Source organism: Musa acuminata, chromosome BXJ1-1 (assembly GCF_036884655.1).
Source record: "Musa acuminata AAA Group cultivar baxijiao chromosome BXJ1-1, Cavendish_Baxijiao_AAA, whole genome shotgun sequence".
NCBI lineage: Eukaryota > Viridiplantae > Streptophyta > Magnoliopsida > Zingiberales > Musaceae > Musa > Musa acuminata.
The window spans coordinates 15,172,516-15,188,486 of NC_088327.1; the positions used below are offsets into that span (position 1 = coordinate 15,172,516).

General features: G+C 39.0%; 1 protein-coding gene across 1 annotated transcript; it reads right to left on the bottom strand.

Moving 5' to 3' along the window:
* Positions 1 to 3,111: 3,111 nt before the first annotated feature.
* On the bottom strand, positions 3,112 to 7,565 carry LOC135676014 (protein SMAX1-like). The gene is made up of 3 exons (XM_065186758.1): positions 5,747 to 7,565; positions 5,056 to 5,338; positions 3,112 to 4,962 (listed from the first exon to the last, which is right to left on the bottom strand). Exons 1-3 carry the CDS (start codon positions 7,051 to 7,053, stop codon positions 3,346 to 3,348), a joined length of 3,207 nt encoding a protein of 1,068 aa, XP_065042830.1. The 5' UTR covers positions 7,054 to 7,565; the 3' UTR covers positions 3,112 to 3,345.
* Positions 7,566 to 15,971: the final 8,406 nt, after the last annotated feature.

Sequence of the window (15,971 nt, forward strand, 5' to 3'; positions counted from 1 at the left end):
CGCAAGAAGGCATGTAATATTTGGTGACCAAGAAATATTTCATGTTGAGTCCTCCAATTGGGCTTTGCTATTAGCTCGGGTTGGATTTCGAGTTAGGCTATATGATGGTAAAGTTGGAAACTTAGAGAAGAATGAATTGGATTTGTATATTTGGATGGCTAAGTTGAGATGATTGGTGATTAAGGAAGAACAAAATAAAAGGAATATTGAGATGTGCAAATATAAATGAGATTTCCTTTCAAATCACCACACATTTGAGTTCTACAATCATAGTTGTGAGAAGAATTGGCTACGAGCAGTCTCTATTTATTGTTCTACTTCATAAAGAATTCAAGCAAAGTGACACTCAAACATACTCATTGATCTACTTCACAAACCCATAACTATCACATATTTCTTGCACATAAGGACTTTTAGATCAAAGGAAGAAGCTTATTTTTTTTAATCTCATTAGAATATCACCATAGGCAATATTCTGATAATTTAGTTAAACAATTTTGTTTCAATTGTTTGATTATAGTCCTCTTATTTTATCAAGTTATTGATCTAATTAATTAATTAATTAGTCAAGTTATTTAAACCAACAAAGGAGATAAAAGAGGATTAATTTATAATATATATACATGTCATTATCCATTATAAAGTTATATGGTTATTATTATTTTTATAAGCATCCAACTCATATTTTATTACAACAATAGTCAAATCAATTGATTTTATTTGATATGGGAATTATGAACAAATATTTGTGTACATAGAGATGGAAAAGATGATATATATTGGGTTTGATCCATAACCTAATAGACTTGATTTTTTTTGTGTCGAACTTAGGTACGTCAACCTTGACTCAAACGTATCGATTTCTAATATCGTATAATCAATTGGCCATAGCCAAATGAACAAAATAGATCCAAACAGTAGTTTAATTTATTGAAAGATTAAAAATAAAAATTAAGAGAATAGGATTTTTTTTTTCTCACCATCTATGTTAACGCTAACCCTAACCTATTGATTTCAAAAAATAATTATCACGACTCGAGTCTGATTAGCCAACCGATCAATAACTTCATTTTGATCATTTAACCATGGATCAAAATACTTAAGCAAAAGTTAATATAATACACTCATCATAATCATATAAGTCAATCATATATATTGTCCACTTTCGATGTGGGACTAATAAGATATTATAATAATATTAATAATTTAATTATGATAAAATTATGATAATCTCAACCGATATACATTTAACGTGATCTATTTCAATCCTTCTTCTCTCAGGGATTAGGTAGGAAGGAGAATAGGTATGAACTGTTTCATCCCTTTCCAAGCTCACCCTCATGGCTTTCAGTGGCAATACTAACACACAGTCCCAATCCAAGGAGGCAACCATCACGTGGGACGGCCGTATGCTTACAAGATAGCGAGTTCCAAGTAAGCCCCGTCACGTGCATCACACGCATTATTCAATGACTTCCACAGTGTGTGCATGTGATCTCATGCTTCTGATGACAATGACCACTGGAATTCAAGCCTCACATTATTGATGGACTCGGGATGGGCTGAGAGTTCAATTGGCTGTGCATATGATGTTGGGAGTTATTTGTGTTTGATCTCTTTCTTTTTAGGAATTCAAATTCTAGTGGGAATGAATGTTCAAGGATAATATAGGCATTGCATGTAATATAGACAATATTTGTCTCAGACTTGGTCATCAACTAATAGCTTAATCTTGTGTGAGAGAAGTAAGCATGAAAGTCAACCCATGAACTTTTCCCCATAACACATTCTCAGCTAAGATATTGCTACCTTTGCACTGTGGAGAGGAGGCAAAAAGGCAATGAATGGAAGCACATGCATCACAGATTGAAATGTCTAAAGGACTTTGTCTTGTTCGGAAGGAATCAGCTGTCTGAGACTATGGTGGTTCAGCTGGCCTTTCAAACTGCTTATTTATTGATGTGTGGTCACAAGTCTACCTCTGTGCCTGCCTAATCCATCACACCACTGCTGTGTGACCTACCATGGAGATGGAAAGAGACATCAGTCACCAGGATATGAGGATGTCTTGGGACTTTGAGCTTGTTTGCTTAAGTTTCTTGATCTTCGTTTCTGGAATTGAAGATGCAGATCTCTTCTGCATTATTAGGTTTTGACATCTTCGAGAAGCTTGTGCAACTTTTAACTTCGGTGGGTGATGAAGGTGAGTCGAATTGTCCCAACACAAGAAAAAAAATCTCCTTCTGAGAAGTCTGGTGTCATCTCTATCCCCTCTTTAATTGCGTGGGGGATGGTTGAATGATTGAGGGTGGCTTCTCCTCAGCTTATTTAATGCTCTTGATGTGCTAAAAGGCAAGAATATCTTATGAGACTCTCTTCCTCTTGGAGTCGGTGTAAATATGTCTCAGCTCAGGAGATGCTCTGTATTTTCCTTGCTAAGATCACATAATTCTGATCTATGATACTCTGCTTCAAATGAGAAAAAAAGATATCTTCATGTATATCATTCTTCTTTGATCCAGTAATCTTTGAATCGATCTCCACATATTCATCTGCTGCTTCAAGATGTACAATCCAACCACATCCCTGTTGAGCAACACCATTAATGCAGACATGCACCTGCAGGTGCACCTCTTTTTAGCATAGCATGGCAGCATCTCATGTCCTGTTTGACTTGGTTTCATTGTTATCTCAGACATACACTAGGAACCAGATTTGGACCCACATGATGCAAGAGTATGATACTTCTGAAAGAACAAAGAGATCTTTGACATGAACAAATCACAGCAAATTACAGGAGCATCTTCTACTGTAATTGTAGGATATAAGAAAGTTAACCAAGAGATCTTCTTCATATAAGCCCAACCATGCCTGTGGTTAGAATGTCACAAACAATAGGACTATTAGCTGAGAGACATAGCAGCACTTTTGATCCATACTGTGAAACAGTAGCACTTCCCTGGGACCATCAAAGCTTTCAAGTCCTGAACATAGTACTACTGTGCACAAAACCGGTGCTCATCATTTATTGGAACCAATCAAACAGATGACTGGATAGTCCGAGTGGTGTATTTTCGTATTCAGATTAGCAATTTGGATAAGAAAGAAAAGTTAAAGAATGTATGTTCTGAACAAAATAAACTAAAAGAATACTGAGGAACATATTACAAGTATTCTTAGCATTGTGAATTATATGGGTGTTAACTTCTCCAACCTATACCTATCGGTAGTTAAGTTCCTCTCGGCATGGTCTTAGCTTCCCAAAAGAAGTTTAGAGAAAAAAGATCCCCATGTAATATATACATATTTGCTCAAAGAATGTATCCATCAAGTTTCTGTAGACCATCAAATGTCGTGGCCACCATCGATATAGATGGCCACCGTTGTCGGCAACCAATCCTTGACATTGCTTCTCTGTGCTCGGTTCTCCATTCTCGTGGACAGCCGAAGGACTAAGACCTCACCATCAGCTTTGAAGTTATCTCTTAGTTGCCTCAAGCTAGGAATCAACACCCGTTCGGCCCAATCATCGAAAGCTGCACCGCTGAGCCATGCACCGCCAACAATTCGATCAAGAGCATCCTCGTCAACCCTTATCGCTTGCCCCTTGCCCATAATGGCTGTAAATTTCACCGATAAGGACTCGAGTGCATTCTTTTTCAGCAGAACAAAGTCCACCGGCTTGAATGTTACAGCTTCGTCCACGAGTTCCACTAGTTCTGAGGTCAACGATGATGTCGAACACTTCATAGCGAGCCTTCTTTTGTCATGTTCATGCTCAGTGGTGAGGTCACTTGAGTTCCATGATCCCTCCCCAGCCTCAACATCAGTTCCCACAGCTAAATTCAGATCAAGGGACAGTTCGGTGCTAACATATGATTCCTTCCTGAGCTTAGTTAGTTGATCATTGTCACACACCCAAGTTGGACGGCGTTTCCCAGGCCTCTCCCCGGTGGTAAGCTCCAATTCCAATCCACAATACGCTGACTCCAGTATCTTTCTCTCAGACTGGAGGAGGGAATAATAGTTCTTCAACTCTTCCGGCAGCCAGTCAGTAGTAAGGACAAAGATAACACTTCCCAAGCTGACCTCCCGACCATATGAGTCAGGTAGACGGCCCCTCTCTATCGCCTGCTTAATTTTACCCTGCAAAAGCATGTCTGCTTGATCAATGTCTTCAAGCACAATCACCGAGAACGGGTTCTGCCAAACTGCTTCGACGATTCGGTCCATGGATGTCCTCCCACGGAAAGTCAAATTGGACTCTCCATCATTGCTGTTGGTGCATGAAATGCGACCAAAATTAATGACTGTAGGTCCAATGCCAAACATTAGCTCAGATAGGGCACTTGCCATCTTCCTCTTACCAACCCTATCGGGCCCAACAAGAAGAAGCCAAGTATCACCTTTGGTACCACCACTCCGCCGCTTTCCATTACCAGACTTGCATTGCAGTACAACAGTCGCAACGGCTGATGCTGCTTCCTGTTGCCAACTGACTTTCTCTGTAAGCCCCTTAAATAGTCTTTTGTATTCGTCGATATCCAAAACGCCACCAATTTTAGCCTTCTGCTGACTGGAGAATGTGTTTGGCATGCACCCAGTGAAATCCTTGAGGCGGTCTTTACGGGTAGCATCAGAGGAAGAATTGAGAACCTTTGAGCTCCCGAGGACAAGGTCAGTCTTCACTGGGCTCCCAGGAGGGCTAGTAGGAAGTTTAGCCGCAGGTGTGTCCTGGTTGCTTTCCAACCGAAGGGGAGAGAGGCTCCGAGAAAGATTTAACTTGGGCTCAGATGGTGGATGTGTTCTCAACACACTTAAAGGCTTTGACAGAGCTGGAGTTATTGAAGGCAGCTTGGTGTGCAATTGATGGAAGCTAGGATGAAGGCGGGAACAAGTCCCGCACCATCTCCTCAGCAGCTCCTCAGTGCACTGCTTCCAGCGTAGCTCTTCCTCCTTGGACTACATAAAAACAGCGTTTCAACTGTTCAGCTAATAAGTAATAAATAATTCATATGATTGTGCATCATAGTATATAACCACTCAAATCAGGACCTGAAGAGGAGCAGATGAAGATTTAGTGCTCCCTCCATTACTGAGGTTCGCTAGTTGCAGCCACTGAGGTAACGCCTGGCTCGCCTCCCGTTTCGTAGAGTACTTCTCGAACTCCTTCGCAACGAGCTTGGCCAATTCACACTCATAGCTCTCCGTGCAGACAGGGCAGAGGGTCGTTCTTCGAGGAGGGTCAGTATTCTCGGGTGGCCGTCTCAGGGGTCCTAAGCCTTTCATCGGTGCTAGAGTCTCGACAGACCTGATTGGTATACCACTGCTCCCAAGCCTACAATTTGAATAAAGAAGAGATTTAGTTCAAGCTTCAAGGAAAGCACGTTGGTCCTGAAACCTCATACAAGACCTCGAAAAGAAAGGCAAGAGAAGCAGCAGCTTATCTATAAAAGAGGCTACAAAAACTACTGCCATTGAGCTTCTTAATTCATTCAGAAATATCCATGACAGTGACTCAAAATACATTGGATTAGGTGAACAATCACCAGATCTTGCCACTGTCCAATTCTTCCCGCAAGATAAATATTTCTTCTAGTTAAGTTGGCTATCAGTCAAAGAAGAACAGGGCACTGCTCATTAATGGATTACTAGATAAAGAAACTATGAGACTAAATGCAATGAAAATGGTACAATTCATTTGATGCAGAAGAACTTGGGGGAAAGAGAGGAAGAAAAATCTCACCTTGGGAACATATTGGTAAGGGATGACCTTGGCGCGATCGGTACCACCTGCAGATCCCAATCGTTCTCCATTGTCGGGTGGTACACCTGGCAGCGGAGGTACGTCGCGGAAACTGCCGCCCCGACGAGCCACACGCGACCGCCATCTTCAAACTTCTTCAACAGCCTCCCCATCTCCTCCACCACCGCCCGGCCGGCCTCTGAGACCACCGGCTTCGGCGGGTGAATTGGGCTAGAGCCCGTCGACAAGCTGGGGCACTCCACGAGCCATTTAAGGTCCCCCAGATCGAGGATCACACCAAGTTCGCCGCCGCGCATCATGGACTCGATCGAGCTGCTGAGCTCTTTGATCTTTACGGTGACCTGGGAATGGTCGGGGGTGGCGGTGGCGATTTCCTTTGCAAAGGGGACGACTTGGGTATTCCGCAGCGGGGACGGGGCATCGATGGATTTTATCCTCCGTAGTACTTCTCTCATTACGGCGTCAAGATTACAGTCCCCGACGAGGATGGGGTTTCGCTTTTTGGATCGCAAGAGGATATCTACAACCCGCTTCACGTCCTCCGTCCGGGGCTGATCGTTGCCACCTTCGGCAGCGGCCGGGGCGCTGCCGCCATCGTTTTCCTGGTGCTGGTTGAGGCGGGGGTTCATGTAGAGGTTGCGGCAGGGGGCGGCACGGTTTGTTAGACCGAGAACCAGAGAGGCGGGGGGTGCAGGAGAGACGGTGGGGAGAGAAGCAATGGATGTTGCGGAGGAGGCGGCGTAAGACGAGGATGATGAAGAGGAGACGGATTGTTCGAGGGCGGACTTGACGGCGGTGGAGGAGAAGCTGGCCTCGCGCATCACGCGGCTAACGGAAGGATCGTCAAGAATCGACATGAGGAACCGATCCAGCTCGACCTTAACGGCGAGGAGCGGCTGCTGCAGCTGCTCAGGGCAGCCGCGACGCTGGTTGGCCTGGGCGCGCTTCAGGGCCGCCATGAGCGCGTTGGAGATGGGAGGCTCGGCGAGCACAGCGGCCCCGGCTCTGCCTCCAGCGGCCGCGGAATCGGAGGCAGGGAGGCGGTCGAGGGCGACGGAGAAGCAGAGCTCGAGGGCGCGGCACTGCAGGGGGTGGGAAGACTGCGGGTGGGAGCGGATGCAGGCCTGGCGGAGGAGACCGGAGGGGGCGGCGAGGAGGGTGGCCGCCACGTGCAGCGGCGTCGTCTGCCCGTGGCTCCGCCGCGCCGCCTCGGCGATGGATTGGGTCAGAACGCTCGCCGCCTCCGGCGTCAGCGTATGCTGGATCGTGCTCAGCCCCGCCCTCATCTCTTATCCTTTCTCTCTCTCTCTCTCTTTCTTTCTCCCCCTACCCAATCCAACACATAGGAGGAAACTTCCAGTTCCGAAAAATCTCACCTTTCCCAGCTCAAACCCATTACAACCCCACCAAAAACAAGTCTTTTTTTCCTCTTCACTCTGCTCTCACTCCTACAAACAAAAAACGAACGCGAAACAGAAAGAAGAAAGGTTTTGTTAGATGAGAGACACCGAAAGATATTGCTCCTGGTGAAGAATCTTAACCAGAAGAACCCATGGCTCAACATGCCAAGATACCGAGAGAACAACAGCTAGAACAGAGAGAAGAAACAGAGAGCTGGAGAAAGCTCCAAGGGATGGGAGAAATATCTAATTTTTCTCTTTTCTTTCAAGAGATGGTACAGCAGTTAGGAGGAAGAAGACGAGGACGACGAGAGCGGAAGCGAATAGAATCTTCTTCTCCCATCTCCTCCGCTGCTCATTTTTATTTCCCCTATCTACTGTGGGAATGGGATTTGCGTTGTGAACTGCAAGATAAGAAAGGGTATACGTGTGTGGGATTGAGAAAGAGAAAGGGAGGATTTTTACGACGGGAATGGAGTTTCACTTCACCTCCTCAACTCGCGAGAGTAAAACTCTCTCATCCTTTTCCCCCTCATTACTTCTTCGATCAGGTCTGGTCCATCTTTTGGCCTTTCAATTTGGTTGTCTCCTTGCGATATGGTTAATGTTTCGAGCACTGTTGACATCATATTCCCATCCTTTCCGTTCCTCAGCTTATCAATCTGAGCGCAAAATCTCATGCACACTTGTAAATGACTTCTCTCTCCACAAAGGGCGATTAGCTAACAGTGGAACAGAGGATTTGACTGTGAACGTGGTTAGGTGTCCTCTTCATCGTCTTTCGTCTCCTCTCTTGGCCTCATTGTCCACTCGTTTCCGAAGCTTAGAAGGCAGGTCAAAACAAGGAACTCATCGTCGCCATTATTCCCCTCAGACCCACCAACTCACTCGCTCCTTTCGCCTTCCCCTTTACGCCTCCATCGAGTGGTGGCTCGGTGGTAAAAAGGCTACGTGCAAATCTTTTGGTCTTTATTACCCCACTGACTGCCATCTTCTCAGCTTTTCACGGCCAAGTCTAGTGGCCTCCTCCTCCTTCCTCACTCCCTCGCTTTTCTCTCCCTCTCTCTCCCAACTCCCCATCTGCATGCCCTCTTTTGGGATGAAATCTCTGTGGCGCAGAGATCGCCTCCGTTGGCCACAAACCCGGAAAAGCCACCTGCATTAGTGCGGGTCTCCTTCTCACTCTGCACCCCTCCACCAACACAGCAGGCCATGCCGGTGCTCCTTCATGACGTTAGCAGCAGGGATTGTTTGGATAATTAGTCCAATATATTTCGTTTCAACCATCAAAATTATTCTTTATAGGCCTATTTTCCACACAGAATTCTATCTTCTTCCAATGATCAGAATACTCTCATATATACAATAATAATAATAATAATAATAATAATAAATCGAAACATTAGATAAATAATAGAATTCTCTATGGATAATAGAAGAAAAAGATGTTAGGCTTTTCTCGAAAAATCGTCATGTGCGTGAAAATAAATTTCATCGATTGATGGTCTCAAGTATCATCAAAATATTATTTGATGATGGCAAATAAATATACCATCTCAACTCAAATTATCGAAATAAGATGTTTAAACACAAGAGAGATGAGATGAGATGACAGCATAATTAATCCACCTCAATGATCTAAAAATAGGAGTTAATAGTGATAGAAGATAAGATTTTCCTAACTATACGAGGAAATTTCTCGTTCTGTTGAGGAAAATCCTTTATTCTGTTAGGGAAATCCTTCCTCATAATTTGTATAAATAGGAGAGGGAACATGTTAATAGATTCAAGCTAAAGCTATTTCATTTCTACGATAAAGCTTCTTCAATTATTGTTCTTATCTTCTATTATTTCTATCATGCACTGCCCCACCTTTCTTCTTGTAGTTATTTTCCTTCCTCTTTTGCTACAGCTTCCTTTTGCTACAGCTTCCTCCTCTGTTACAGTTTTCTCCTTTGTTGTAGTAGCATCACTGCAACATTGCTGTAGATTTCTTCTCTACCGTCGCCGTCGTCGTAATCGCAACCACGACCAACGTCGTTGAGAAAAGCGAAGCTTCGCTCTTGCCTTCGGCCAGCGACCAACGTCGCTGAGAAAAGTGAAGCTTCACCCTTCGGCCAGCGACCAATGCCGTTGCATTCCTAAGAGGCTCCGTGGTCAATCCTTATCTTCCTCACCGTGGTAGTCTTCGCTGATCTGTCAACATTCGACAGACTTAAGGAGAATGAAGGGAATGCCTGTGCCATCACAGCAACAGCAATCGCAGTAGCAGCAGCAGCGATCTACACTTATCTTACTCATGAAGCCTCTCGCTTATAAACAATTCTTTGCATCGATCTAAGATTGGTATCCTTGTCAGGAGCACCATCTTGCGGGGGCATGATCCTAATTTGTATAAATAGGAGAGGGAACATGTTAATAGATTCAAGCTAAAACTATTTCATTTTTACAATAAAGCTTCTTCAATTATTGTTCTTATCTTCTATTATTTCTATCAAATAGATAGCAAACAAAATCTAATTTAATGTAACAGTCATCATATTTACTTTGACTTTATCTATATAGATTAAACTCAGTCATCTTTCCTGAAGTTTGACCTTATCAAAAACTACACCAATTGTCATTTTTACCAACATGTCGATGTTAACTTGTTGGTGTCGTAAACAGATCTTAAACATACATATACAAAAATGTCTTGTTTTCACTGACAGTAGCCCATTTTAAAATTAAAGTCACCAACAAAACTATCATTCATCGAAATATTATGAACTTTGTTAATTTTGTCTAAGTCACACGGTATCTTCCTTGCATGTTTATCAAACAAAAAACCAACCTTCTTGAAATCCTTTTAGTCCCTTACAAACTTACAAATATTTAACTCGAGATCCACAAACAATCATTTCAGCAACAATAGTTGATAGACAATATAAATTACAAATATAAACTTTACAAACTTTGAACGATCACATAACAAAAGATTTAAGATAGTCCATCAAAACCAAAAATCTCCATAAATGTTTATATGATATTACCATGGAATAAAACAACGAACTAGTCCTAAATACTATCTCAAAGGCTCATCTAATCATGTGCTACCCGGGTAACTCTTAAATATTATACTGACTGATACTTCAAACTATTATATAAAGTTTGAAAACCCTCAAAATGATTATTTGGATGATTTGTTTCTCTCTATGATGATTACATTATAAATTAATTTTTATGAACCTAAAACAATCACAAAAGCAAAACAAAATATAGTTATCAAATGTTTACTGTAAACTCACTCTTTATATATTATGTAAAACATGAATAAAATAAAAAATATATGAATATATAAGTATTATATCGAATATCTTATTTATAATTTTATCCATAATAAAAAAAATGATAATAGATCTGTAACTAAGACATATTATATAATAATTTTATCTGTAATAACTAAGACATATATATATATATATATATATATATATATAATTTGATCTGTAATAAAATAAGGTTGGTGTCTTCTCCTCATGTCACAAAAAGAGGAGAAGAGCAATAAATGAATGGACTTGCCATGTGTGTTGTTGTCCATCACACAAACAATTTCCATAGAACTAAAAACAACAACTCAGTATTAAAACATAACAAACGTGGCCAGTATGTGTGCATGCCAATGCACTCTTGTAGTTTTCGCAATGTGGAGGAGGTAAGTGTTGTCGGTTGTTCCTTTCTCATCCTCTCTCTAGCAAATCCACACCTCAAAGCAAAGCATGAGATTTCCGCCTTGTATGCCATCAACAGGTGTCATATCTCATCGAATATTTAATGGAGAGTCAATGCCATCGAGCTTTATGCATGTTTTGAGGACCATTCCTCGGTGGAAGCGTACACCATTGGAAAGCCAACGATGATGAATAATTGTTTAGATAAAGACATGAAGTGGTGTGATCACACAAACACAATGTGATGTGGTAATGACGGGCAATAAGATATACAACACAAGCTGACATTTTACAGTATCTCGGATTGTTATTTGGATCTTCGAATATTGAACTCATCCCGTCTCAGTGCGAGCTTCGCTTCGCTTCCTTCTCTCCGGAGACGAATTGATTTTGGTGAAAAGACCATGAACTCTTCTCTTCCTCTTCTTCTTTTTATGGAGAGAAGTATTAGCATCTATGCTTGAATTTTGAGCTTTATTGTAATTCGTTTTCAATTTATTTATTTTTTACTTTAATTTATATAAAAACATGCAAAAATTTCAAGTACATTTTGCTAACTATACCAACTTTGTTGATTCAAAACCTTTATAATTTGATTTTTCTTTCGTTTGAACCTATATAAAATATGTAAAAAAAAAAATTTAGTATGATGATTTATTATCCTAACTTTGAATTTTATATCTATAAATTTTGAAGATGTCACCTATCTTAGATAATAATAAACACCTTAAGTAACTGTTTATAGCAAAACTCTGAGATTAAATCTTGTCTTCATCATATAGCCTCTGAAATAATAATAATAATATAAATCTTATGTTTGTTATTATTCTGAATTTTTATTTTATTATTGTTTCTCTGAATTAGTCTTTTAGTAGTCTCCTCCTTTCTTCACTGTTTGTTTACTTCCCTGTCAAGCTTAGGATTCCTTAAAAGCTTGTCAGCAACAAAGGGAAAGAAAGCTCTCAACTGGAAAGTGCAAATGAAAAGGCTTATCCTACAAAGTGCAGATGGAATCATTTTCTACCACTGACTCAACTCAGACCAAAAACTTAAAACCTAATCATGCATGGAAGAATTGCACCTCATGAAGCATGTTGGAGTCTTCCAAAAGTTGCCTATAACTTCTATCCATCCTTTCTCAGTGCCCAGAATGAACAAAAGTAGAGTGGATGAAGTCCAACTCAAACCCAAGCATGCCACCTTTCTTGCAGTCAGGTCTTGCAAATGCAAAAGTGCTCTTCTAAAGTTGTCCAAAAAGCTAACTTTTCCTTCCTCCTAAAGTTTCACCATCTTGCAAGAGAAATCTAAAAGGTAGATTGATTCCCAACTATATTATAGTTTGGTATGTGGTATTCTAAAACTGCTTTTTTCCTTTCTCCTTTTCTTTTCTTTTTTTATGGTGAACAAGGAAAATAGAAAAAAAAATATAATATAAGTTTTGGGTAATATAAATGTTCAATAATGAATACATATTACTGATAAAAAGAACAATGCTTTTTTTTTTTCAAAAGTTATTAGCTAATAAATTTGTTTTCATGATCCATTGATATAATTTTGAGTGATGTATTAACTATAAATTAACATAAATAATTAATTGATATAGTCCCAGCAAATGTTAGGTAAGTATTTTATAAATTTTATTAAAATAATTGTTGGTGTTAAAAGATCTCAATGATAATAAAAAAATGCATAGTGTCGATTCTAAATAGTTAAGACTTGCGATTCTATTTTTATCAATGCCAAAATCATAAATTATTAATATCAAAATTAATTATCGAGATTCATATCACAAAGTCGAGTCCACTTCTTAAAAGAACATTGTGTCATCAAAATTAAAAAAAATTTCTCAAAATAAGTCTTTCTTATTATGAGAATCATCCGCACAACTTAAATAACTATTTACGTAGAAATAATTAAGAAATAACTAAGAAATAATTAAGAAATAATCGCCCTTACCGATACTCCACACAAAAGCTCCATATATTTACGTAGAAAGTACTAAGAACACCTCAGCATCGGCATCGATCAATTTAGACCCACTTGAAGTGGTGAGAAGCTCCACTTCAACTGGATTCCATCAAGATGGCATCTTTCTTTCGATGCTCGTCAACAATGGAGCATATTCTCGAAAAATGAACTGCCAGATAGGAGGAAGAACTCATTCTACCCCAATAGCTTAGGGGACCGAATCGATCGAAAACTCCAACTGTCATCTCTTAATGCCAGCTGATGTTGCAGCTCGAAGCTGCCTGCCTCTTCAAGAAGAAGACCACTTGGATGCAACTCCGTCACCATGGCTACCTCATGTGTAAAGTGAAGATGATCCCTTTTCTTCGAGAAGAGCACCACTTGGATCATCTATCCAAGTCAAACTAGTTAAGATTAACATGCATCCGATCGGTCAATGTACATCATTTATACTCTTAGCATAAATCTTCATTTAGCATCTCCCTATCTTCATATATGTCTTAATCATCTTTCTCTTATTAATAAGGGTGATTAATCCATTTTTATTACTTGGTTGTGGTCAACCTTTAGCTTTTATTTTTTTTTATTTTTTTTTATTTGCTTAGTTTTTCTTATGAGCCTTATAATAAGCTCTAAACCCATATGCAAAAAAGAGATTATAGTAAATTCTCATTTATTTTTCAACGTACGATATTAAGATGTGTTCACGTTATTTTGTTGTCCAATATTGGTGTTGCCACAATATAGAAGACGTGTAGAAAATCTCAAATCATGTTTATTTTAATCAATTATTTTTTTCAATCTTATATTATTTGATATTAGAAGATAGATTATATTGTGTTAATAAGTATTTTGGGATTTCTATAGCCAATGTCCCAATGAGAGATTATATTTTAATTTTTCGTGTGAGCCTTTTAAACTCTAAACCCATATGGAAAAAGAGATTCTAGTAAATTCTTAATAAGTTGTTAAAGAAATATTATTTTAATCAATTATTTTTTCAATCTTATATTATTTAAGATTATATTGTATTGGGATTAATAAGTATTTTAGAATTCCTATAACCAGTGTCCCTATAGTATAAAGAATCATAGTACGAAAAGAAGACATCGTGGCGAAAGAATACTTTGCTAATCAAGATTTAATTCTTCTATAAATATCATATATATCTTTAAATTTTGATGGAAGAAAGCAAAACGTGATAAATTCTTTTGGTACTCTTAGATTTTTCTGTAAATGTAAATTCTTCGAGACACGAAAGAAAATTTATGTCGAATGTGATAACTCAAGAATATATAGATAAAAGAGACTATAAATCAAAATAAAGCAAACGGTGATGGTGATGCCGAATTGAATGAGAGCGGTGGATGGTGCAAAAGAAAGAAAGAAAGAAAGAGAAGAAGGGGATTCGATGCATCTTATCCCATGCGTTAGCTTGTGAAAGAAAGAAAGAAAGAAAGGTGAAACGCTTTTGGGGGGGGGGGGGGGCGCGATGCTAACTTTGTGAGGGAGACACACTCGTACGGTGGTGGAGAGGAATCAATGAGCCGCTCCTCTCGTAATGCTGCCTTCGGGCATTGTTTCATGGGGGGAAACGTGACTGCAAGGGATGGGGGAGGGTGACCGTCCACCTTTAATCCCTTGTACTGGTCCGACATCAAAGGTGAAGAACATTGTTCCCGGACATCCACTCACTCACTTGCAGATGTGATGGACATGCCCCATTGGATGTGTAATATAATAATAGATAGATAGGACTCTCTCTCTCTCGCTCTCTCTCTCTCTCTTGGATGTGTAATATAATAATAGATAGATAGTACACACACACAGTCTCTCTCTCTCTCCATGACCACAACACTCACACAAATCATTTTATGAAACCTTATAATCTATAATAAGGTTAATAATTAAGTATGTTAGGATTTGAACTATTCGGAGTTCTGTTTTTGTTTTTTGAAACAAAATTATAATGCTTTGAACTGGTACCTAAAAAATTATAAATTCATTGAAAAATAATTTGAATTATTACTAAACTAGTGTGGCCGACGAAACGATCGAGATTATTAGTCGAGTTCAAAAGGCAAAACCAAACATTTAACGATATGATATCTACGGATATCTAAGTATTTTGAAAATAAAAGATCAAAATTTTGAGTTCTATTTTTGTATTTTGGAACAAAATTACAGTGTCTAAAATAATTTATAAATTAATTCAAAAATAATTTGAATTATTACCAACTATCCAAATTAATCGGCATTAACGAGTATCAAAGATGGCATCTGTGAATATCTATCTCCAAGACTTTTAAAAAACCTTAAAATTTTAGATTATTATTTTTTTTTATAAAAAAAAATATCCTTTCACGCCCTCAATTGTGGAGAAAGGCATCTATTTATTTAAACTCGTGGAGAAAAGAAGAAGCATTGTTTCTTTTTTTTTTGTTTGACTCTGATCAGCATCTTAGCCATGTCAGAAAGATCAGATTCGATCTCATGTTATACCGATTCTATATTCTCGAATATCTTTTATGTTTGTGTTCACGAGGTTCTTACTATTAATCGTCAATATTTTTATAAAATTAATTAGATGAGGTCTCCATGTTTGATATACTATCATATCATATCATATCATATCAGTGTATGCAATAAGTTTTATCGAATAAAATTATTATCTATGAAATCCCTTTGCATTATTAATAGCAAAATCATCAGCGCATTGAAGTTTCAGCAGCCCAAACAGTTAACCCAACCATAATGTCATTAAGTGGCTGATAACTGTAACCGACCAAATTAAATGGAGCATTGAGGGTTCTTTTTCTCTCTTTTTAATGTGTGTGGCAGACGGACGAAGAGAGAAATTGGTGCATTATATGTTTGTGGTGGCCGACAGAATGACAATAATAACCTGTATTTATGCATTACCCATTGCATGAAAAACTAGGCAACACACTTCTTCTGCTGCATTTTACAAGTATTATGGATAATTAAAGTGTCATCGTAAAGACTAAATATTATAATAATTGTTGATAAGTGAATATTTTGTTTATCCATTTTGATTGAACCCATATAATTTTGTGATAAAAGTGATGTTAAGGTTTATTAATCTTTAATTTTCTTATTCTTCAA

Bases quoted from the DNA above. Each gene is read 5' to 3' on its own strand.
- LOC135676014 (XM_065186758.1), bottom strand. From the start codon at position 7,053: ATGAGGGCGGGGCTGAGCACGATCCAGCATACGCTGACGCCGGAGGCG. The intron at 5,339-5,746 runs GTGAGATTTTTC...TTCAAATTGTAG, and splicing joins CTTACCAATATGTTCCCAAG to GCTTGGGAGCAGTGGTATAC. The intron at 4,963-5,055 runs GTCCTGATTTGA...GTTTTTATGTAG, and splicing joins CTTCATCTGCTCCTCTTCAG to TCCAAGGAGGAAGAGCTACG.